We start from the raw sequence: 25,837 nt of genomic DNA on the forward strand, positions 1-25,837 counted from the left end.
GTAGGTTGGGAGACAGCAGGGATGCAAACCAGCGCCAATGATGGGCGAAGATTAATTGCACGACGGATGAGCGGCGCTAGAGATGGAAAATCTGCTGGAGCAGTTTAGGTGAAAGGATAAAGATGTAGTTTTCATTTTTTTTCTAATAATGAAAGTCGGACTCACTATAAAGATCGACGTGGGCTTAACTTTATGGAACTGGGCCTTATGACACGTAGGGCCCATCTGAAGCTTCTAGAGTTGTTAATCCTGTGGTTGAGAATGTGTGTGACAAAGCCTGTGTTTGAGTATTTACTATTTAGGGAAGTATAAACAATTTACAATCTCACTGGACCCATAAGCCAATATCCTTGAATGTTTTTTTTTTTCTGTTTGTGTGTATATGTCGCAAGTTTTCTTGTTTTATCTTAGGTTTGGTACTCTAGCTAGGTCTAGAATTGTTTTTGTTGTTCTTGTTTTAATTTCAAAAAAATCGAGGGATGTCTCAGTTTTTATTAAAAGAAAGGAATATTTGGTCCAAAGTTGAATGAGCGTGTCATGCAGGGTTAAATCACAAGATAAACTGATGAAACACATGATGCATTAGTGGGTGGATATATATAAATCACACGGGTGATTTGAAGACAAATTGAAAAACATGATGTGTTAGTTAAATAAATAAATATCATGATACAATTATAAGTAACCATGCAATAAACTATATGTCCAATACTTGCACTCACGGGCATTTTTGCTACTATTAATATTAATAAATTGGTAAAAAATCAGAGAATGCGAGGCGGATACCAAACCTGGCCAAATGGGCCGGCCCGGCCCGGCACGGCCTGGGTTAAACGGGCCCGAACCCCTCTTGCCCTCTCTCCTATAAAAGCCGCCCGCACTCCATCGCCTCGCGCCGTTCCCCGCAACCTGTCGACCCAATCTCACGGATATCACCCGACGCCTCGTCCTCCTCTCCAGATCAGATCTTACGCCCGCCCGCCCGCCCGCCCGCCCGAGGTGAGCACATGCTTGTACATCCCGATCAGCTTGGAGTTCGTTCCGATTGGTTCGTAGGTCTTGGATCCAGCCAGCGTGGTCTCCCTCCGGAGTTGCTCGTTCCGATTGTGGTTGGTCTTGTATCCTTTCCTGCCTGGCTTTGAGTATTCGTATGACTAGGATAGGATTTAACTAGGGTTTGTTTGGTAACACCACCCAGGGTTCGATTATAATAAGGAATCAGTCTGACGTTTTAGTTAGGGTTTGCTTGGTAACACACACAGCGTCGGTTGTAATTCTGGAGATGCAATTTTCTTGCTCACAATAATACAATGAATGATGGGATCTCTATCTACTTTGAACCAAATTATATTATATTCCCTCTGTTAATTATTTTCCTGTTTTGGGTGATTGAGTGTATTTATTTTTTTTTAGTTGCCTATCAGTATAAATACATGGCTGAATTGCTTTCACTTCATATTATTAACTATTCTGTCGCACAATGCAAATTTGCTGCTGTATGGTCTCTTCCTGACATTAAATCCTCCTCTGTTTGTGCTGTACCAGCTGGTAGCAGCAACTCTTCTGCTGCAGCCTTCTTCGCCGCCAAAAGGAAACGATGTTCTACAAAATCCACTCCCATGCCCAAATCCAAGACCTGCAGGCCCGCTCCGATGAGCTGGGCCACTCCAATAAGTGCATGCTTGTGGGTCTTGTCTCTCTGGAGTCGGTGCGCATAGCGTGCGAGTCGTATGCACTCCTCCGCCCGCTGCTCATGGAGTCGTGGAAGTGGGTATGCCCGGAGCTGGAAATCCTCTCCGTCGTGGCAGGCTTGTCGGTGGAAATCCAAAAGCTGGAGCATGATGTGTTACCCCAGCTCATGGTTCAGGAGGCCAAGCTGGAACGGGGCGCCCTGGAAGCCCTCCTACTCATGAAGAACTCAGCTGTTGCGCTCTTACATATGAGGAAGTGCTTTATGTTAGCCTTGGGCGTATTGCTTGCCGAGGACGATCTGGTCTTAGCCCGAGTCAAAAAGCTGAGCATAATGCTAAAGGATACTGCTGATGCTGTACTCAAAGGTGATGGTAACATTGCCTGGCTTGAGGAGCGTGTCCTGTTGCTGGTCCAGCTGGTCACCGATGTGTTGGAGACCCCGGTTCGTTTCTGTGATTCTGATGAGTATTCTGATGAGTGCTCTGATGAGTATTCTGATTAGTGCTCTGATGAGTAGACTTATCAGCCAGCTCGAGGCTGTTGTGATGAGTATTTCTTAGGGGCGTGGCAAACAGTTTAGAATCAACCCTTTATGTTTGGATGTGTTATTAATGGATTTTAAATGATATGTATCTTGGGTAGTGTTTTCTCATTCTGTGCTAGTCGGGTACAACTTGCAATTACTTTCAGTTTTTTTTTTTTTTTGAGAAACATCCATTCTGTGTTTTACTGTACAGTCACATGGAGGTATTCGCTCTTTAGGGAATTAATATATGCCAAAAGAATATAGTATGTTAGAAAAGAAATCCCAAATTTAAGTCTTTTAAGAGGTTTAACTAAAAGACTACATACGGATGAATATAGACATACTTTAGAATGTGGGTTTACTCATTTTGCTCCGTATGTAGTTTGGATGAATATAGACATACTTTAGAATGTGGATTCACTCATTTTGCTCCGTATGTAGTTTCCTAGTGAAATCTCTTAAAAGACTTAGGCCCTGTTTGTTTAAAAAGTCCTAGGACTTTTTTTAGTCTAAGTAAAAAGTCTCTAGTCCCTATCTGTTTGTTTCAAGGAACTAAACATGGACTAGAGGATAATAAATGACATGCTAAAAGACCATGTTGCCCCTAAACATGGACTAGAGGATAATGAACTAGTAGTTGCGGGGCAGACCAGGGAAAAGTCTCAAAAAGACTCTCATATAGGGTCTTCTTCTTTTTAGTCTCAAATGGTTTAGTCCCTGAAAGTCCCTCCCGTTTGGTTAAAAAGTCTTTAAGAGGGACTTTTTCTAGTCCCTACATCAAAAAGTCTCTGGAAACAAACACCCCCTTATATTTAGGAACCGAGGGAGTAGTGCTTATCTGTGAGTGTCCATGATTAAAGCTTTGCAAATACCATAAACAAAACTTCACCTTGTACTTGAAGCTGAATTGAATTGAAATGTGATTAGCCTTCCACTAGCCAGCCAAGGAGGAAGGAGCCCACCGTTCCATCCTCCCTATCTCTATTTCCTCTTGTTGCGCCCACCTTCCCCTTCTCCTGACACGTAAATCTAGTTGAGGACTGCGGCAGATCTAGTTGCGTTGGTCACCGCGCAACAACCCTAGCCACGACGAGCTCCACCATTGTGCGGTCCGGGAGCCGCGCCGCAGTCCTCAACTAAACTAGGCTGCTCCACCTTGCCGTCACCAGCCCCTTCTCCGCCCACCTCCCCCTTCTCCTGACACGTAGATCTAGTTGCGTCGGTCGCCGCGCAACAACCCTAGCCACGACGAGCTCCACCACCGTGTGGTCCGGGAGCCGCGCCGCACTCCTCAACTAAACTAGGTTGCTCCACCTTGCCGTCACCAGCCCCTTCTCCGCGCACCTCCCCCTTCTCCTTGACACGCGGATCTAGTTGTGTCGCCGCGCAACAAGCCTAGCCACGACGAGCTCCACCACCGTGCGGTCCGGGAGCCGCGCTGCAGTCCTCAACTAAACTAGGCTGCTCCACCTTGCCGTCACCAGCCCTTTCTCCGCCCACCTCCCCCTTCTCCTGACACGCCCTAAACCCTCTCGATCTTAAAAGCCCCGTATCTTTTATTTTGTTAGGTTTTTGGGGATTCTAAAAATCTTCAACGAGGTTCCCCCAGTTGAATTCGGATGTAACTTTTCGAGTAGATGATTTTTCATATAAAAAACTTTTTAATCCGAGTTTGTATGCAAAAGTTATGCCCATTTTACTAAATTCCAGAGAGATTTTGTAAATAAAGTCGAAATTCATATTTGTAAATTTTCCCAACAACTAGACCACATATCACATGGGAAACTTATTTTTTTTGACATTTCCATCATTTTCTTTTATTTTTTTAACTGAAAAGGCAGTCCACAAGGGGGGTGCATTTAGTAATGACGCACCTTCACAAAGTGCGCCATTACTATGTGTATTACTTGGTCAAACTTAGTAATGGCGCACTTTGTATAGGTGCGCCATTACTAAGTTTGACATAGTAATGGCGCACCTATGCAAAGTGCGCCATTACTAAGTTTGACCAAGGTTTGACCCAGTCATACACATAGTTATGGTGCACTTTATAAAGGTGCGCCATTACTATGTCAACTTAGTAATGGCGCACCTATAAAAAGTGGGCCATTACTATGTGTATGACTGGGTCAAACCTTGGTCAAACTTAGTAATGGCGCACTTTTCACCTAGTGCGTCATTACTGTTTTGGTTACTAATAGCGTACCTACACATGACGCGCCAGATGTATAGTGTATCATTAGTGTCCATATTGGCTATAGCTGTTTTTCTAGTAGTGTGCTATATATGCCTAGACTCATTGCAGCCTCGTCGATCAAACTAAGCTGCCATCCAGAGGCTACGGATTTAAGTACACAGGTAGGAAGAACATATTGCAGAGAATCAAATTAAGCAAGTGGCAAGTAATGATGAATGAAATTCAGCAATCTTACCCTAAACATAGCTACGGCCGCCGTTCAGACGAGGAGAGCGGCGAGGGAAGCGTGGAGAACGGCGGGGAAGCGATGTCGCGACCATTGTCCTCCTCCTCTTGCGATTCGGAGTCATCTTCGACTCGGTTGGAGGCTCCACAATCTGCAACGGCACCTCGTGCACCGTGGGTTCCTGATCTAGTGGATTCTCTACCTTGGATCTGAACACCCACCACCTTCGCCTGGTCCACGGGCTGGACGAATCGGCCTGCTCCATCGCCCAGAGGAGGATCTCGACGAAGTGCATCGGTTGTGCGGGTGGGGGGGAAGCTTTGCCTTCTCCCTACTCGTCATTTGCTTCAAAGTGGCCATTGTTGTCCAGTGCATCTGACTTGTGTTGTGAAACCAAGAACGGATCTCCGTCAACCTTCTCATCTTGACCTGGTCGCCGCAGGCGATCTCCATGAAGTCGGCGTTCTCGCCGCCGGCGATCTGCTCGATCTGCTGCTCCATCGAGGTTTTTGCGTGGATGGAAGAGGGGGATGGATGTGGAAGCTGGGAAGAGCAAAGTTGCGGCCGCGAGAAGGAGGAGAAGGCTAGGAGATGGCCGCGGTTGTAATGGTGATGTTAGAGGGGAAGTTTCACGGCAGTGGCCATTTGCATTGGACGAGATGGGCGGCGGTTTTGCATTGGATGAGAGGGCCACCTTATCATATTTTTCCTAGGACTAAAATGCCCCTAGATTAAAAGGTGTCCCCACCTTATCATTAGTACTTTCGAGTACTTTCATCCGCATACTTTCGAGTACCACGTATGTATGCACTGTTAGATCGAGGCAAACGAACGGCTCCAAAAAACGCCAACTACTGTAAAAGTTGTACTGAAGTAATTATCATATCTCACACTAGTGCAGAACCGACCTTTAGTGCCGGTTCGTGACGGCCTTTAGTGCCGGTTCGCCAACCGGCACTAAAGAGTGGGGACTAAAGGTCCCCCCCTTTAGTACCGGTTCGTCACGAACCGGCGCTAAAGTGCAAACACGTGGCACGAGCCAGGCCCGGGTCCGCGTAGGGCTTTAGTACCGGTTGGTAACACCAACCGGTACTAAATGTTTGGGTGTTTTTTTTAATTTTTCCTTTAATTTTCTGTTTTCAATTTAATTTAGTGATTGTTTTACATTATAATGAGTTGTTAAATCATTAGGTGAAAGTACCGCGGATTAGTTTCGACTGGATGCATTTGGATCTAGCTAGCTAAGTGATCAAGTATATGCCATATCCATATTATACTTGATCACCTAATTAGGTGGTCAAGTATAATATATATGGATATGGCATATATATATATACTTGATCACTTAGGTAGGATCCATCCAGCTGAAACTAATCTGTGGTTTCTTTCATTAAATGATATAATAATTCATCATCATCAGCATATTAATATAAAAACTCTTGCATCATATCATCAACATGAGTATATATATACTCTAGCTAGCTAGCTAAAAATCATCGTAGTCGTCATTATCACTATTTATGTTGGGGATCGTTGCAGAATTTTAAAATTTCCTACGCATCACCAAGATCCATCTATGGAGTTTACTAGCAACGAGGGGAAAGGAGTGCATCTACATACCCTTGTAGATCGCGAGCGGAAGCGTTCAAGTGAACGGGGTTGATGGAGTCGTACTCATCGTGATCCAAATCACCGATGACCGAGCGCCGAACGGACGGCACCTCCGCGTTCAACACACGTACGGAGCAGCGACGTCTCCTCCTTCTTGATCCAGCAAGGGGAAAGGAGAGGTTGATGGAGATCCAGTAGCACGACGGCGTGGTGATGGAAGTAGCGGGGATCCCGGCAGGGCTTCGCCAAGCGCAAGCGGGAGGGAGAGGTGTCACGGGAGGGAGAGGGAGGCGCCAGGGGCTAGGGTGCAGCAGCCCTCCCCCCTTTATATAGGCCCCTTGGGGGGCGCCGGCCCTGGGATCCCATCTACATGGGGGGCGGCGGCCAAGGGGGGGGGGACTTCCCCCCCAAGTCAGGTGGGGCGCCCCCCACCCCCAGGGTTTCCAACCCTAGGCGCAGGGGAGGCCCATGGGGGCGCACCAGCCCACTAGGGGCTGGTTCCCCTCCCACTTCAGCCCATGGGGCCCTCCGGGATAGGTGGCCCCACCAGGTGGACCCCCGGGACCCTTCCGGTGGTCCCGGTACAATACCCATAACCCCCGAAACTTTCCCGGTGGCCGAAACTGGACTTCCTATATATAATTCTTCACCTCCGGACCATTCCGGAACTCCTCGTGACGTCCGGGATCTCATCCGGGACTCCGAACAACTTTCGGGTTTCCGCATACTAATATCTCTACAACCCAAGCGTCACCGAACCTTAAGTGTGTAGACCCTACGGGTTCGGGAGACATGCAGACATGACCGAGACGCCTCTCCGGTCAATAACCAACAGCGGGATCTGGATACCCATGTGGGCTCCCACATGTTCCACGATGATCTCATCGGATGAACCACGATGTCGAGGATTCAATCAATCCCGTATACAATTCGCTTTGTCAATCGGTATGTTACTTGCCCGAGATTCGATCGTCGGTATCCCAATACCTTGTTCAATCTCGTTACCGGCAAGTCACTTTACTCGTACGGTAATGCATGATCCCGTGGCTAACTCCTTAGTCACATTGAGCTCATTATGATGATGCATTACCGAGTGGGCCCAGAGATACCTCTCCGTCATACGGAGTGACAAATCCCAGTCTTGATCCGTGTCAACCCAACAGACACTTTCAGAGATACCTGTAGTGTACCTTTATAGTCACCCAGTTACGTTGTGACGTTTGGCACACCCAAAGCACTCCTACGGCATCCGGGAGTTACACGATCTCATGGTCTAAGGAAATGATACTTGACATTGTAAAAGCTCTAGCAAACGAACTACACGATCTTTGTGCTATGCTTAGGATTGGGTCTCGTCCATCACATCATTCTCCTAATGATGTGATCCCGTTATCAATGACATCCAATGTCCATAGTCAGGAAACCATGACTATTTGTTGATCAACGAGCTAGTCAACTAGAGGCTTACTAGGGACACGTTGTGGTCTATGCATTCACACATGTATTACGATTTCCGGATAACACAATTATAGCATGAACAATAGACAATTATCATGAACAAGGAAATATAATAATAACCATTTTATTATTGCCTCTAGGGCATATTTCCAACAGTCTCCCACTTGCACTAGAGTCAATAATCTAGTTACATTGTGATGAATCGAACACCCATAGAGTTCTGGTGTTGATCATGTTTTTCTCTAGGGAGAGGTTTAGTCAACGGATCTGCTACATTCAGGTCCGTATGTACTTTACAAATATCTATGTCTCCATTTTGAACACTTTCACAAATGGAGTTGAAGCGTCGCTTGATATGTCTGGTCTTCCTGTGAAACCTGGGCTCCTTGGCAAGGGCAATAGCTCCAGTGTTGCCACAGAAGGGAATCATCGGGCCCGACGCATTGGGAATCACCCCTAGGTCGGTAATGAACTCCTTCATCCAGATTGCTTCTTGTGCTGCCTCTGAGGCCGCCATGTACTCCGCTTCACATGTAGATCCCGCCACGACGCTTTGCTTGCAACTGCACCAGCTTACTGCCCCTCCATTCAAAATATACACGTATCCGGTTTGTGACTTCGAGTCATCCAGATCTGTGTCGAAGCTAGCGTCGACGTAACCCTTTACGACGAGCTCTTTGTCACCTCCATAAACGAGAAACATATCCTTAGTCCTCTTCAGGTACTTCAGGATATTCTCGACTACTGTCCAGTGTTCCATGCCGGGATTACTTTGGTACCTTCCTACCAAACTTACAGCAAGGTTTACATCAGGTCTGGTACACAGCATGGCACACATAATAGACCCTATGGCCGAGGCATAGGGGATGACACTCATCTTTTCTCTATCTTCTGCCGTGGTCGGGCATTGAGCCGTGCTCAATTGCACACCTTGCAATACAGGCAAGAACCCCTTCTTGGACTGATCTATATTGAACTTCTTCAATATCTTGTCAAGGTACGTACTCTGTGAAAGACCAATGAGGCGTCTTGATCTATCTCTATAGATCTTGATGCCTAATATATAAGAAGCTTCTCCAAGGTCCTTCATTGAAAAACACTTATTCAAGTAGGCCTTTATACTTTCCAAGAATTCTATATCATTTCCCATCAATAGTATGTCATCCACATATAATAAGAGAAATGCTACAGAGCTCCCACTCACTTTCTTGTAAACACAGGCTTCTCCATAAGTCTGTGTAAACCCAAACGCTTTGATCATCTCATCAAATCAAATGTTCCAACTCCGAGATGCTTGCACCAGCCCATAGATGGAGCGCTGGAGCTTGCATACCTTGTTAGCATTCTTAGGATCGACAAAACCTTCCGGCTGCATCATATACAATTCTTCCTTAAGAAAGCCGTTAAGGAATGCCGTTTTGACGTCCATTTGCCATATCTCATAATCATAGAATGCGGCAATTGCTAACATGATTCGGATGGACTTCAGCTTCGCTACGGGTGAGAAAGTCTCATCGTAGTCAACCCCTTGAACTTGTCGATAACCCTTAGCGACAAGTCGAGCCTTATAGATGGTCACATTACCATCCGCGTCTGTCTTCTTCTTAAAGATCCATTTATTTTCTATGGCTCGCCGATCATCGGGCAAGTCAGTCAAAGTCCATACTTCGTTTTCATACATGGATCCTATCTCGGATTTCATGGCTTCTAGCCATTTGTCGGAATCCGGGCCCGCCATCGCTTCATCATAGTTCGAAGGTTCACCGTTGTCTAACAACATGATTTCCAGGACAGGGTTGCCGTACCACTCTGGTGCGGAACGTGTCCTTGTGGACCTACGAAGTTCAGCAGTAACTTGATCCGAAGCTTCATGATCATCATCATTAACTTCCTCCCCAGTCGGTGTAGGCACCATAGGAACATCTTCCCGCGCTGCGCTACTTTCCGGGTCGGAAGGGGTGACTATCACCTCATCAAGTTCCACTTTCCTCCCACTCACTTCTTTCGAGAGAAACTCTTTCTCCAGAAAGGACCCACTCTTGGCAACAAAGATTTTGCCTTCGGATCTGAGGTAGAAGGTATACCCAATGGTTTCCTTAGGGTATCCTATGAAGACGCATTTTTCCGACTTGGGTTCGAGCTTTTCAGGTTGAAGTTTCTTGACATAAGCATCGCATCCCCAAACTTTTAGAAACGACAGCTTAGGTTTCTTCCCAAACCATAATTCATACGGTGTCGTCTCAACGGATTTCGACGGAGCCCTATTTAAAGTGAATGTGGCAGTCTCTAAAGCATAGCCCCAAAATGAGAGCGGTAGATCGGTAGGAGACATCATAGATCGCACCATATCCAATAGAGTGCGATTACGACGTTCGGACACACCATTTCGCTGAGGTGTTCCAGGCGGCGTGAGTTGTGAAACGATTCCACATTTCCTTAAGTGCGTACCAAATTCGTGACTTAAATATTCCCCTCCACGATCTGATCGTAGGAACTTTATTTTCCTGTCACGTTGATTCTCAACCTCACTCTGAAATTCCTTGAACTTTTCAAAGGTCTTAGACTTGTGTTTCATTAGGTAGACATACCCATATCTACTCAAGTCGTCAGTGAGAGTGAGAACATAACGATATCCTCCGCGAGCCTCAACACTCATTGGACCACACACATCGGTATGTATGATTTCCAATAAGTTGGTTGCTCGCTCCATTATTCCGGAGAACGGAGTCTTGGTCATTTTGCCCATGAGGCATGGTTCGCATGTGTCAAATGATTCATAATCGAGAGACTCTAAAAGTCCATCAGCATGGAGCTTCTTCATGCGCTTGATACCAATGTGACCAAGGCGGCAGTGCCACAAGTATGGGGGACTATCGTTATCAACTTTACATCTTTTGGTATTCACACTATGAATATGTGTAACATCACATTCGAGATTCATTAAGAATAAACCATTGACCAGCGGGGCATGACCATAAAACATATCTCTCATATAAATAGAACAACCATTATTCTCGGATTTAAATGAGTAGCCATCTCGAATTAAACGAGATCCTGATACAATGTTCATGCTCAAAGCTGGCACTAAATAACAATTATTGAGGTTTAAAACTAATCCCGTAGGTAAATGTAGAGGCAGCGTGCCGACGGCGATCACATCGACCTTGGAACCATTCCCGACGCGCATCGTCACCTCGTCCTTCGCCAGTCTCCGCTTATTCCGCAGTTCCTGTTTTGAGTTACAAATATGAGCAACCGCACCGGTATCAAATACCCAGGAGCTACTACGAGTACTGGTAAGGTACACATCAATTACATGTATATCACATATACCTTTGGTGTTGCCGGCCTTCTTGTCCGCTAAGTATTTGGGGCAGTTCCGCTTCCAGTGACCACTTCCCTTGCAATAAAAGCACTCAGTCTCAGGCTTGGGTCCATTCTTTGGCTTCTTCCCGGCAACTGGCTTACCGGGCGCAGCAACTCCCTTGCCGTCCTTCTTGAAGTTCTTCTTACCCTTGCCTTTCTTGAACTTAGTGGTTTTATTCACCATCAACACTTGATGTTCCTTTTTGATCTCTACCTCCGCTGATTTCAACATTGAATATACCTCAGGAATGGTCTTTTCCATCCCCTGCATATTTAAGTTCATCACAAAGCTCTTGTAGCTTGGTGGAAGCGACTGAAGGATTCTGTCAATGACCGCGTCATCCGGGAGATTAACTCCCAGCTGAGACAAGCGGTTGTGTAACCCAGACATTTTGAGTATGTGCTCACTGACAGAACTATTTTCCTTCATTTTACAACTGAAGAACTTGTCGGAGACTTCATATCTCTCGACCCGGGCATGAGCTTGGAAAACCATTTTCAGCTCTTCGAACATCTCATATGCTCCATGTTTCTCAAAACGCTTTTGGAGCCCCGGTTCTAAGCTGTAAAGCATGCCGCACTGAACGAGGGAGTAATCATCAGCACGTGATTGCCAAGCGTTCATAACGGCTTGGTTCTCTGGGATGGGTGCTTCACCTAGCGGTGCTTCTAGGACATAATCTTTCTTGGCAGCTATGAGGATGATCCTCAGGTTCCGGACCCAGTCCGTATAGTTGCTGCCATCATCTTTCAGCTTGGTTTTCTCTAGGAACGCGTTGAAGTTGAGGGCAACGTGGGCCATTTGATCTACAAGACATATTGTAAAGATTTTAGACTAAGTTCATGATAATTGAGTTCATCTAATCAAATTATTCAATGAACTCCCACTCAGATAGACATCCCTCTAGTCATCTAAGTGAAACATGATCCGAGTTAACTAGGCCGTGTCCGATCATCACGTGAGACGGACTAGTCAAGATCGGTGAACATCTTCATGTTGATCGTATCTTCTATACGACTCATGCTCGACCTTTCGGTCTTCCGTGTTCCGAGGCCATGTCTGTACATGCTAGGCTCGTCAAGTCAACCTAAGTGTATTGCGTGTGTTCCGAGGCCATGTTTGTACATGCTAGGCTCGTCAACACCCGTTGTATGCGAACGTTAGAATCTATCACACCCGATCATCATGTGGTGCTTCGAAACAACGAACCTTCGCAACGGTGCACAGTTAGGGGGAACACTTTCTTGAAATTATTATAAGGGATCATCTTACTTCCTACCGTCGTTCTAAGAAAATAAGATGTAAAACATGATAAACATCACATGCAATCAAATAGTGACATGATATGGCCATTATCATTTTGCTCCTTTGATCTCCATCTTCGGGGCACCATGATCATCTTCGTCACCGGCATGACACCATGATCTCCATCATTGTGTCTTCATGAAGTTGTCATGCCAACGATTACTTCTACTTCTATGGCTAACGCGTTTAGCAATAAAGTAAAGTAATTTACATGGCGTTGTTCAATGACACGCAGGTCATACAAAAAAATATAAAGACAACTCCTATGGCTCCTGCCGGTTGTCATACTCATCGACATGCAAGTCGTGATTCCTATTACAAGAATATGATCAATCTCATACATCACATATATCATTCATCACATCTTCTGGCCATATCACATCACAAGGCACATGCTGCGAAAACAAGTTAGACGTCCTCTAATTGTTGTTGCAAGTTTTTACGTGGCTTCTATAGTTTTCTAGCAAGAACGTTTCTTACCTACGTAAAACCACAACGTGATATGCCAATTTCTATTTACCCTTCATAAGGACCCTTTTCATCAAATCCGTTCCGACTAAAGTGGGAGAGACAGACACCCGCTAGCCACCTTATGCAACTAGTGCATGTCAGTCGGTGGAACCTGTCTCACGTAAGCGTACGTGTAAGGTCGGTCCGGGCCGCTTCATCCCACAATACCGCCGAAACAAGATAAGACTAGTAGCAGCAAGAAAAATTGACAACATCTACGCCCACAACTGCTTTGTGTTCTACTCGTGCATAGTAACTACGCATCGGCCTGGCTCATGATGCCACTGTTGGGGATCGTTGCAGAATTTTAAAATTTTCTACGCATCACCAAGATCCATCTATGGAGTTTACTAGCAACGAGGGGAAAGGAGTGCATCTACATACCCTTGTAGATCGCGAGCGGAAGCGTTCAAGTGAACGGGGTTGATGGAGTCGTACTCGTCGTGATCCAAATCACCGATGACCGAGCGCCGAACGGACGTCACCTCCGCGTTCAACACATTTACGGAGCAGCGACGTCTCCTCCTTCTTGATCCAGCAAGGGGAAAGGAGAGTTTGATGGAGATCCAGCAGCACGACGGCGTGGTGGTGGAAGTAGCGGGGATCCCGGCAGGGCTTCGCCAAGCGCAAGCGGGAGGGAGAGGTGTCACGGGAGGGAGAGGGAGGCGCCAGGGGCTAGGGTGCAGCAGCCCTCCCCCCTTTATATAGGCCCCTTGGGGGGCGCCGGCCCTAGGATCCCATCTACATGGGGGGTGGCGGCCAAGGGGGGAACTTCCCCCCCAAGTCAGGTGGGGCGCCCCCCACCCCCAGGGTTTCCAACCCTAGGCGCAGGGGAGGCCCATGGGGGCGCACCAGCCCACTAGGGGCTGGTTCCCCTCCCACTTCAGCCCATGGGGCCCTCCGGGATAGGTGGCCCCACCCGGTGGACCCCCGGGACCCTTCCGGTGGTCCCGGTACAATACCGATAACCCCCGAAACTTTCCCGGTGGCCGAAACTGGACTTCCTATATATAATTCTTCACCTCCGGACCATTCCGGAACTCCTCGTGACGTCCGGGATCTCATCTGGGACTCCGAACAACTTTCGGGTTTCCGCATACTAATATCTCTACAACCCAAGCGTCACCGAACCTTAAGTGTGTAGACCCTACGGGTTCGGGAGACATGCAGACATGACCGAGACGCCTCTCTGGTCAATAACCAACAGCGGGATCTGGATACCCATGTTGGCTCCCACATGTTCCACGATGATCTCATCGGATGAACCACGATGCCGAGGATTCAATCAATCCCGTATACAATTCCCTTTGTCAATCGGTACATTACTTGCCCGAGATTCAATCGTCGGTATCCCAATACCTTGTTCAATCTCGTTACCGGCAAGTCACTTTACTCGTACCGTAATGCATGATCCCGTGGCTAACTCCTTAGTCACATTGAGCTTATTATGATGATGCATTACCGAGTGGGCCCAGAGATACCTCTCCGTCATACGGAGTGACAAATCCCAGTCTCGATCCGTGTCAACCCAACAGACACTTTCAGAGATACCTGTAGTGTACCTTTATAGTCACCCAGTTACGTTGTGACGTTTGGCACACCCAAAGCACTCCTACGGCATCCAGGAGTTACACGATCTCATGGTCTAAGGAAATAATACTTGACATTGTAAAAGCTCTAGCAAACGAACTACACGATCTTTGTGCTATGCTTAGGATTGGGTCTCGTCCATCACATCATTCTCCTAATGATGTGACCCCGTTATCAATGACATCCAATGTCCATAGTCAGGAAACCATGACTATCTGTTGATCAACGAGCTAGTCAACTAGAGGCTTACTAGGGACACGTTGTGGTCTATGCATTCACACATGTATTACGATTTCCGGATAACACAATTATAGCATGAACAATAGACAATTATCATGAACAAGGAAATATAATAATAACCATTTTATTATTGCCTCTAGGGCATATTTCCAACAATTTAATCATCATAGTCCTTACCGCTATCTAATCACCACCAACAGTAGCTTAAAGAAGAAACATTCACTTGTACCAGAAGCAAAAATATCATCGAGTTCAACATGGTCATGATATTATAAGGGTTCATATATAACACCACAAAAGCAAATCACTCTTTGAGATTAAGTTCAGAACGAAGAACACGGACATGAAAGGACAAGTACTAAGAGCAGCATGAACTAGCTAAATCACTCCTGCTAGCTACTCTCTCTCTGGTAAAATAGCATAGAACATGTATAGCTCTCCTGATTCATCATACTGGAGCATGCAGATGAACCTGTCTCCTAATCATGGGCTGCGCTTCTCATTGCTGCCCCCTAGTACTTCTCTGTGATCGTTAACAATTTTCCTCCAATCTTTCACTATTAAGCATTCATCGCTTCTAGAAATCCTGAATGCATTCATGTGCATTGCAGGATATCTTGGTCGTAAGCTAACAATTGACATGCGACCTTTAGTCTCGATCCCCTGAGGCACAACTGTCATTGGGAGTCCCTGTTGAAGAACATCGTATAGTACTTAATTAATATACTTAGCAATGAAAGTTTAGCAAAAAAATATGTATGCAAAAGATGCACTGAGGACAAATAGTAAAAATCTTACCATCATTCCTAAATAGATGTGACCGTAGTTCAATAACATCACTATTGGTCGCACGTTTTGAGTACTAACATTTCTAAGTGCAGGAAGAAAATTTGTCTTGACAGTATGAAGATCCTCAAGCCATGAAACATAATGACTTATCTCCTCGCAGTTTAGTTCAGCTCCGGGACAGTAGTAGCTCCTGTCTACCAAGCGCCGGACATGTTTGCTTGAACGGAAATAAGCTGTCAATAGAAATTAGTTTTCAATTATTTTTGAATAAGCAATATCAAAGACAAAAATGAAGTGCCCGTGTAACTGATGAGTTCTCGTCCGAAACCGGTGAAGACTCGTATTGAGTCCACAAATTATACACATAGAGTTCAATGAAGACCAAATGCTTGTGATAGTTTGAAAAATAACATATTTAAATTGAGGCTCATAGCAGGTATCATTATTTTCTGACCTTCACAGATGATTTGAGCAGATATGGGTATATCTACTTAATGAAACAAGAGTCTGAAACATTTGAAAAGTTCATATAATTTCAGAGTGAAGCAGAAAATCATCGTAACAAGAAAATAAAGTTTCTACGATCTGATCATGGAGAAGAGTATTTAAGTTACGAGTTTGGCCTTCAGTTAAAACAATGTGGAATAGTTTCACAAATTCATGCCACCTGGAACACCACAGCATAATGGTGTGTCCGAACGTCATACCCGTACTTTATTGGATATAGTGCAATCTATGATGTCTCTTACCAATTTACCACTAATCGTTTTGGGGGTTATGCATTAGAGATAGCTGCATTCACGTTAAATAGGGCACCATCAAAATCCGTTGAGACGACGCCTTATGAACTGTGGTTTGGCAAGAAACCAAAGTTGTCGTTTCTTAAAATTTTGGGGTTGCGATGCTTATGTGAAAAAGTTTCATCCTGATAAGCTCAAACCCAAATCAGAGAAATGTGTCTTCATAGGATAGCCAAAGGAGACAGTTGGGTACACCTTCTATCACAGATCCGAAGGCAAGACATTCGTTGCTAAGTATGGATCCTTTCTAGAGAAGGAGTTTCTCTCGAAATATGTGAGTGGGAGGAAAGTAGAACTTGATGAGGTAACTGTACCTGCTCCCTTATTGGATCACAGAAATCTGTTCCTGTGACTTCTACACCAATTAGTGAGGAAGTTAATGATGATAATCATGTAACTTCAGATCAAGTTACTACCAAATCGCGTAGGTAAACCAGAGTAAGATCCGCACCAGAGTGGTGCGGTAATCCTGTTCTGGAGGTTATGTTACTAGACCATGACGAACCTACGAACTATGAAGAAGCGATGGTGAGCCCAGATTCCGCAAAATGGCTTGAGGCCATGAAATCTGAGATGAGATCCATGTATGAGAACAAAGTATGGACTTTGGTTGACTTGCCCGATGATCGGCAAGCCATAGAAAATAAATGGATCTTCAAGAGGAAGATGGACGCTGATAGTAGTGTTACTATCTACAAAGCTAGACTTGTCGGAAAAAGGTTTTTGACAAAGTTCAAGGTGTTGACTAAGATGAGATTTTCTCACTCGCAGCGATGCTTAAAGTCCGTCCGAACCATGTTAGCAATTGTCGCATTTTATGAAATCTGGCAAATGGATAAACAAAACTGCATTCCTTAATGGATTTATTAAAGAAGAGTTGTATATGATGCAACCAGAAGGTTTTGTCAATCCTAAATGTGCTAACAAAATATGCAAGCTCCAGCGATCCATCTATGGACTGGTGCAAGCATCTCGGAGTAGGAATATACGCTTTGATAAGTTGATCAAAGGATATAGTTTTATACAGACTTGCGGTGAAGCCTGTATTTACAAGAAAGTGAGTGGGAGCACTACAACATTTCTGATAAGTATATGTAAGTGACATATTGTTGATCGGAAATAATGTAGAATTATTCTGCAAAGCATAAAGGAGTTTTTCAAAGAAAGACCTCGGTGAAGCTCTTACATATTGAGCATCAAGATCTATAGAGATAGATCAAGACGCTTGATAAGTTTTTTCAATAAGTACATACCTTAACAAGATTTTGAAGTGGTTCAAAATGGAACAGTCAAAGAAAGAGTTCTTGACTGTGTTACAAGGTGTGAAATTGAGTAAGACTCAAAACCCGACCACGGCAGAAGATAGAAAAAGAATGAAAGTAATTCCCTATGCCTCGGCCATAGGTTCTATAAAGTATGCCATGCTGTGTACCAGATCTATTGTATACCCTACACTAATTTTGGAAAGGGAGTACAATAGTGATCTAGGACTGGACAGCGGTCAAAATTATCCTTACTGGAATAAGGATATGTTTCTCGATTATGGAAGTGACAAAAGGCTCGTCGTAAAAGGTTACGTCGATGCAAGTTTTGACACTAATCTAGATGACTCTAAGTCTCGGTCTAGATACATATTGAAAGTGGGAGCAATTAGCTAGAGTAGCTCCATGCAGAGCATTGTAGACATAGAAATTTGCAAAATACTTATGGATCTGAATGTGACAGACCCGTTGACTAAAATTATCTCACAAGCAAAACATGATCACACCTTAGTACTCTTTGGGTGTTAATCACATAGCGATGTGAACTAGATTACTGACTCTAGTAAACCCTTTGGGTGATGGTCACATGACGATGTGAACCATGGGTGTTAATCACATGGTGATGTGAACTATTCATGTTAAATCACATGGCGATGTGAACTAGATTATTGACTCTAGTGCAAGTGGGAGACTGAAGGAAATATGCCCTAGAGGCAATAATAAAGTTATTATTTATTTCCTTATATCATGATAAATGTTTATTATTCATGCTAGAATTGTATTAACCGGAAACATAATACATGTGTGAATACATAGACAAACAGAGTGTCACTAGTATGCCTCTACTTGACTAGCTCGTTAATCAAAGATGGTTATGTTTCCTAGCCATAGACTTAAGTTGTCATTTGATTAACGAGATCACCTCATTAGGAGAATGACGTGATTGACTTGACCCATTCCGTTAGCTTAGCACTCGATCGTTTAGTATGTTGCTATTGCTTTCTTCATGACTTATACATGTTCCTATGACTATGAGATTATGCAACTCCCGTTTACCGGAGGAACACTTTGTGTGCTACCAAACGTCACAACGTAAATGGGTGATTATAAAGATGCTCTACAGGTGTCTCCAAAGGTACTTGTTGGGTTGGCGTATTTCGAGATTAGGATTTGTCACTCCGATTGTCGGAGAGGTATCTCTGGGCCCACTCGGTAAGCACATCACTATAAGCCTTGCAAGAATTGTGACTAATGAGTTAGTTGCGGGATGATGTGTTACGGAACGAGTAAAGAGACTTGCCGGTAACGAGATTGAACTAGGTATCGAGATACCGACGATCAAATCTCGGGCAAGTAACATACCGGTGACAAAGGGAACAACGTATGTTGTTATGCGGTCTGACCGATAAAGATCTTCGTAGAATATGTGGGAGCCAATATGGGCATCCAGGTCCCGCTATTGGTTATTGACCGGAGACGTGTCTCGGTCATGTCTACATAGTTCTCGAACCCGTAGGGTCCGCACGCTTAACGTTACGATGACAGTTTTATTGAGTTTTGATGTACCGAAGGAGTTCGGAGTCCCGGATGAGATCGGGGACATGACGAGGAGTCTCGAAATGGACGAGACATAAAGATCGATATATTGGACGACTATATTCGGACTTCGGAAAGGTTCCGAGTGATTCGGGTATTTTTCGGAGTACCGGAGAGTTACGGGAATACGTATTGGGCCTTATTGGGCCATACGAGAAAGAAGGAAAAGGGCCTCCGCACCCCTCCCCTTGGTCTGATCCGAATTGGACTAGGGAAGGGGGGCGCCCCCTTCCTTCCTTCTCTTTTTCCCTTCCTCCTTTCCTATTCCATATGGGAGGTGGAATCCTACTAGGACTAGGGAGTCCTAGTAGGACTCCACACTTGGTGCGCCCCCTCCTAGGGCCGGCCTCCTCCTCCCTTGCTCCTTTATATACGGGGGCAAGGGGGCACCCCAGACACACAACAATTGATCCTTGAGATCTCTTAGCCGTGTGCGGTGCCCCCCTCCACCATATTACACCTCGATAATACCGTTGCGGAGCTTAGGCGAAGCCCTGCGTCGGTGGAACATCATCATCGTCACCACGCCGTCGTGCTGACGAAACTCTCCCTCAACACTCGGCTGGATCGGAGTTCGAGGGACGTCATCGAGCTGAACGTGTGTAGAACTCGGAGGTGCCGTACGTTCGGTACTTGATCGGTCGGATCGTGAAGACGTACGACTACATCAACCGCGTTGTGATAACGCTTCCGCTGTCGGTCTACGAGGGTACGTGGACAACACTCTCCCCTCTCGTTGCTATGCATCACCATGATCTTGCGTGTGCGTAGGAAATTTTTTGAAATTACTACGTTCCCAACAAAATTCTTGTTAGGGGAGCGAGGTGGGACTAAAAATAGCGCCTGTCAGCACCTTTAGTACCGGTTCGTGGCACGAACCGGTACTAAAGATTCGCAATGAATCGGTACTAAAGGTCTCCTCCCGCCTAGTCATTTGAACCGACACTAATGGACGCATTAGTGCCGGCTCATATGCAAACCGGTACTAATGTTTCTCATACTAGTACAAATGCCCGTGCGTTGCAACGGACAAAAAAATCGCAAAACCTGCTACACATGCCATTACTCACATTTCTTATATCCATTTATCATTTCTCGAAGCATGAATTTTGGACATCAAGAAATCACCCTGATATCCTTCATTTGATGGAAGAGTAGTGGTGCATGGATTAGTCTGATTAATCACTTTCATATTTTGCTCTTTGGAAAAACTGTGTGATGCAACGTGTGAAAAAGAAATATCAGATGTTCCTTCCTACAGTAAGCATGACTCAAGACCTACACAAATTCATACCCTCTATTTCGACACACGTCCATTTGTATTGCCACTTATTATTGCCTTTGCCGTCCATGGCCTTCAAAACATTCCGCACGGCTAAGCTTAGCCGCTCGCTCGACCTTGTCGGAGCGTCCACATCGTCCATTGGTCGACCATGTCGGCGTATTAACCCTGCGAGCCCTTTCTCAAACATCCTCTGCTAGTTTGGGCAGCTCCTAATGGTTATTCCAAACAATACATAATTATAATCTAAATTATGTTGCATTTATTTTTGACTTTGAGTGCCTTTTATCAATATGGATTTAAAATTAGAAGTTATTTAAAAATCCATAATAATTTATAATCAAATAATTTCTCCACCGTATAAAATCTAACATAAATATTTTAAACTTTCACTTTGAAAGATTAAACTAAAGCATTAAGTATATGCTGGTCACCTTAAATTCAACCAGAATATTGTTTTCAAAGTCAAGTAATTCTAATATTTTTAGTATTTATAAGCGAAATTCGTGTACTGCTGGCTGCTGCTGATTTACACGGTGATCACTCATGGGATCGATGTACATATCTGTAGTTAATCTATATTAGCGCGCGCGCACACATTTACCTTGGGTGTTTCCTCACGGCACCGTACCTGGTGGACGTAGACTTGGACTGCGTTGAGGTAGAGCATCGTCGCCATCAAAGATAGATGGCAATCAGAGCAGCGGAATTACATATGCCTGGGAGAAAGACATCCATTGTAGAGTGAAATCTCCTTTCGTTTTTCTCTGATTGTAAGAAACAGCGGGGAGTGCTGACAATCACACAAAAAGAGCAAAACCATATTGCATACCTGAGTGTCTGGATGTGACTACGAATTACAAATCAGGGTGGATGATCATGTAGGTTCTCGTTCACAAATCAGCATGGTGCGAAAAGCAGAATGAGATAAAGCCTGGAAATAGGAAATATCCATCCAGCAAGGAGCAGTCATTACCTTTCTACTGGCCTTTGCATACATAACTGAAAGTGGGATCAGTATTACTTAAATGCTGAAAAAAATCTTCTGACAATAGCAGTCATCAAGGAAACATGAACAATTTGTGCATAACTTGGCTATTAGCCTTGGCACGAATTGATTAAAAGTGTTATTAGTAAGACAATTACATTATAAAAACTCAAAGCTTTTACAAAATAATGGCAAAACTGCGTACACAAAAGACAACTTTCATAACCAGATATACTATCTAATTGACTTGATTTCCTATGCTTCGACATCGTGGACGTAGGGACGGACTCGTACGCATCTAGCCTGCAATCTGCACTTTGCGCAACGCCATTGGCAGCGACACCAGAGCGAACCGCTGTGCAACTTCTTGTCGGCTCTCTTCTTCTATGTCCCAGCTCATGACAACTTGTAGAAGGAATGCTACATCCGTTTTTCCACAACTTAGAATGAAAAATCTTGGTAGCAAAGGAAAATGTCGAGGAATGAGAAAGACCACATGTCTCTGTCTAAATAGCATAGTTAGTATTACAACAAACAAACCAGCACCAGCTGCCCTAACTGGACCTTCAAATCAAGACCTAGTTTAATCTGATCGGGCCAAACTAATCAGTCAATTCATGGAACATATAGTCAATTTTCTATAAGGAAACATATAGTTCGATTGTCCGCTCAAGATCGAATACTGCAGTTTGAAGGGACTGTCCAATCTACATAAATCATGAACACGTTTCTACATTTCCTAACTAAAACAACAATGTCTGACCATTGGCTTACGCATACTGTAATACAAATTGCAAACTGCTGACAAGTGTTGACCTGTCGTTGGTTTTTGATGACCATATAAATTTACTTTGGTGAAAAGAAAATTTCAGTCATAGTGATAGCTCCAGCCTCCAGCCAACAACCAAAAAAGTAGTCTCATTGGTTATAAACATCGAGCAGTCCAAAAAGTTGTCGGCTCCAGAGCAGTACGGAACATCTTCATAATCAGATATATCCCGAGAATACTAAAGGTCCAGATGGGATCGAGAGGAAGGGTCGTGCTGGTGGTTGGGTTTGTTTTTCTTTTCTCTCGCATGTACCGCTTCTGGTTCACTTAATATGAGACTGCGGGTCGACGCGTGCGTTGCGGCGGGAAAACACAACGCCCAAGGTGTGAGAACAAATATAATAAAGACAGAAGTACCCTCAGGAATTCTTGAGCCGAATCTTCGCAAGCCTATCTTTCAACATGGCATTGTCTAGAGATTTGGGTCTAGGGTTCGTCCGGAGTGAGGTTATATGTGGGGATTTGGGCTGGGTTTCGGGGATGCCGACTCGCATATAATTTACCATTTTGTGGAGGAAATGTTCCTAAAAGAAGTCTGACATTTCTTGAGTCGAAACAGATAATTCTCAAATATTGTAGATATCATTAACATACATGTGATTGCAGGAACAGGGTGGGATTTTTTAACCAAAATCAAGCTTGCTCAAATCCCTGTTTGATTTGAAAATTTAACTCAAGCCTTGCATAATCACGAGTTTAACTCTCAGATATGCAAGTAGAAGAAAACTTAGACAAACCTTGCAGCGGGCATCTGTTAAGGTACCAGATCGATCTATTACACTCTCAGGAATTCAATCAATTCATACATCGATGTGTTCTTGCGGAGGAGGAAGGGAAAGGGAAGTAGGTGAGGAAGAGAGAGCCGCCGTCCTTTGCCTGATCCCAATGGATGCCGATCCAGTCGTTGCTTCCGAGCTAAGTAGCTCGCGGCGACGCGGTCAGCGGGTCCAGCCGGGCCCGATGAATCTTCTGTTGGGCTGAATGATTCTCTTGGGCCTGCTGGGCGTCCTTCTCGCTTCGTAGCCGTCTTGGGCCTGTTTCGCTGCCATGGTAGTGCTCTGGTCGTCCGTCGTCATGGCAGCGGCTCCTTTGCTCTGCTTGCTCGTCGTGGCGCTGACATCCCCCCCTCCTTGAGAAGTGGCTTGTCCCCAAGCCAGTAGTGCGGGGTAGCATTCGCGCGTGGCCTTGGCTTCCTCCCATGTGGCGTCCATGATTGACGGGTCTGACCAGCGCACGAGTAGTTGTTCTCGCCGGCCTTGCGGGGTTTGGCGCCATCTTGTGTCGATGATCTCCACCGGCTTCAGTGGTTCGTCTGTGGGTACTGGCAGCACCGTCTCGACCTGGGTGGTGGGGGAGAGAGCTCGGCGAAGTTGGGACACGTGGAAGACGGGGTGGACCTTGGCGCCGGCGGGTAGCTCGAGTTCGTAGGCGACGGGGTCGACGACGCGGATGATCTTGTAGGGGCCGAAGTAGCGGAAGGAGAGCTTGTAGTTGGAGCGGCGTACCACTGTTTTTTGGATGTAAGGTTGAAGCTTGACGAAGACGGAGTCGCCCACCTGGAAGGAACGCTCGGTACGCTTCTTGTCCGCTTGGACCTTCATGATATTGCGAGCGCGGTGGAGGTGCTCCGAGATGACCTGTTGCATGTGCTTTCGTTCTTCTAGCCAGTCTTGGAGCTGTGGGATCTTGCAAGTGGAAGCAGCTTCGATTCCCCAATGGCGAGGCTCGTGGCCGTAGAGCGCGACGAAGGGGGAAGTGTTCAGTGCAGAATGGAAGCTGGAGTTGTACCAGAACTCTGCAAGGGCCAAATACTGATGCCACTTGTGTGGGTTGGCGTGTGTGAAGCACCTGAGATAAATTTCCAAGCACTGGTTGACACGCTCCGTTTGCCCGTCAGTTTGCGGGTGGTATGGCGTGCTCATGTTGAGTTCAGTGCCAATTGTCTTGAACAGCTCGCGCCAGAAGCTACTGGTGAATACTGGATCTCTGTCGGATACGATAGCTTCGGGCAGCCCGTGTAGTTTGTACACATTCTCCAAGTAAGAGTGAGCGAGTTTGGCAGCCGTGAAAGGGTGACTGAGGGGCAAGAAGTGCGCGTAGCGCGTGAACTTATCCACCACAACAAGGATACAGTTGAACTTGCCTGATGATGGTAGTCCGTCGATGAAATCCATGGTTACCACTTTCCATGCGCCGTCTGGAACTGGAAGTGGTTCGAGCAAGCCAGGATAGCGCACACGCTCTGGTTTGGCCTGCTGACAGATTGAGCAGGACTGAACATACTGTCTGGTGTGCTCCTTCATCTTTGGCCAGGCAAAGAGGTGGCGGAGACGGCGATAGGTAACGGGCACGCCGGAGTGGCCACCCACTGTACTGTCATGGAAGGCCTGGAGCACGCGCTGTTGGAGGATGGGAGAACCACCCAGCCAGAGTCTGTCTCTGAAATACAGTAGACCGTCGCGCATGGCGAAGCGCTGCTTGGGGTCCGGTCGTCGCTTGAGATCACTGATAATCTTCTGAACTTGTGGGTTGTGCTCATAGCTTGCTACGATATCATCCAACCACACTGGTTTGCAAACTGAAATTGCTGTCGCTGTTGCATCAGGTGCTCGTCGTGACAGAGCATCTGCAGCAGAGTTCGTAGTGCCTGGGCGATAGCAGATCTTGTAGCGCAGACCCAGGAGCTTAGTGAATGCTTTCTGCTGCCACGGGGTGGAGAGGTGTTGGTCATCGAGGTGGATAAGACTTCGCTGATCTGTCCGGATGATGAACTCCTCATTCTGCAAGTAGGGGCGCCATTGCTCTATGGCCATAAGAATCGCCATGCATTCTTTTTCATATGTGGATAGTCCTCTGTTCCTGGGGCCGAGGGGTTTGCTCATGTATGCTATGGGGTGACCTTCTTGCTGAAGAACTGCACCCACCCCGTAGGCGCAAGCATCTGTATCGACAGTGAAGGTTTTCTTGAAATCTGGTAATTGCAGTACAGGGGCTGTGATCAATTTTTGCTTCAGAGCATCGAATGCTTGTTGTGTATCACTGGTCCACACAAACTGGTGATTTTTCTTGAGCAGATTGAAGAGCGGCCGAGCTATGATTCCAAAATGTTGGACGAACTTCCTGTAGTACCCTGCCAGACCTAAGAACCCGCGCACCTCCTTGGCACAAGTGGGTGTTGGCCACTTCTCAATTGTCTGAATCTTGCTGGGGTCGGTGGAGACGCTCTGTTCGTTGATGACTTGTCCAAGGTACGATATCTGTCGCTGTGCGAATGAGCACTTGGACTGCTTCACTTGCCAATGATCTGTTCGAAGTAACTGCAGTACTTGCTTGATGTGCTGAATGTGCTCTTTCAATGTCTTGCTGAAGATGAGAATGTCGTCGAAGAAGGAAATAGCACAGACACGGTTGACAGGACGGAGAGTGGTGGTTATGGCGCCGTTGAATGTAGCTGGTCCTCCGGTGACCCCGAACGGCATGACGCGGAACTCCCAATGGCCAGAATGGGTTTGGAATGCCGTTTTGTACTCTTCGCCTTCTGCCATTCTGATTTGGTGGAATCCCGCGCG

General features: G+C 45.7%; 1 protein-coding gene across 1 annotated transcript; it reads left to right on the forward strand.

Moving 5' to 3' along the window:
* The first annotated feature begins 976 nt into the window (after positions 1–976).
* LOC123100805 (uncharacterized) lies at positions 977–2,344 on the forward strand. Its single transcript, XM_044522681.1, has 2 exons — positions 977–1,109; positions 1,546–2,344. The coding sequence occupies exon 2, from the start codon at positions 1,598–1,600 to the stop codon at positions 2,192–2,194; it is 597 nt and encodes a 198-aa protein (XP_044378616.1). The 5' UTR covers positions 977–1,109; positions 1,546–1,597; the 3' UTR covers positions 2,195–2,344.
* The last annotated feature ends 23,493 nt before the right edge of the window (positions 2,345–25,837 follow it).

The sequence above is a fragment of the Triticum aestivum genome, chromosome 4D (genome assembly GCF_018294505.1).
Source record: "Triticum aestivum cultivar Chinese Spring chromosome 4D, IWGSC CS RefSeq v2.1, whole genome shotgun sequence".
Taxonomy (NCBI): Eukaryota; Viridiplantae; Streptophyta; class Magnoliopsida; order Poales; family Poaceae; genus Triticum; species Triticum aestivum.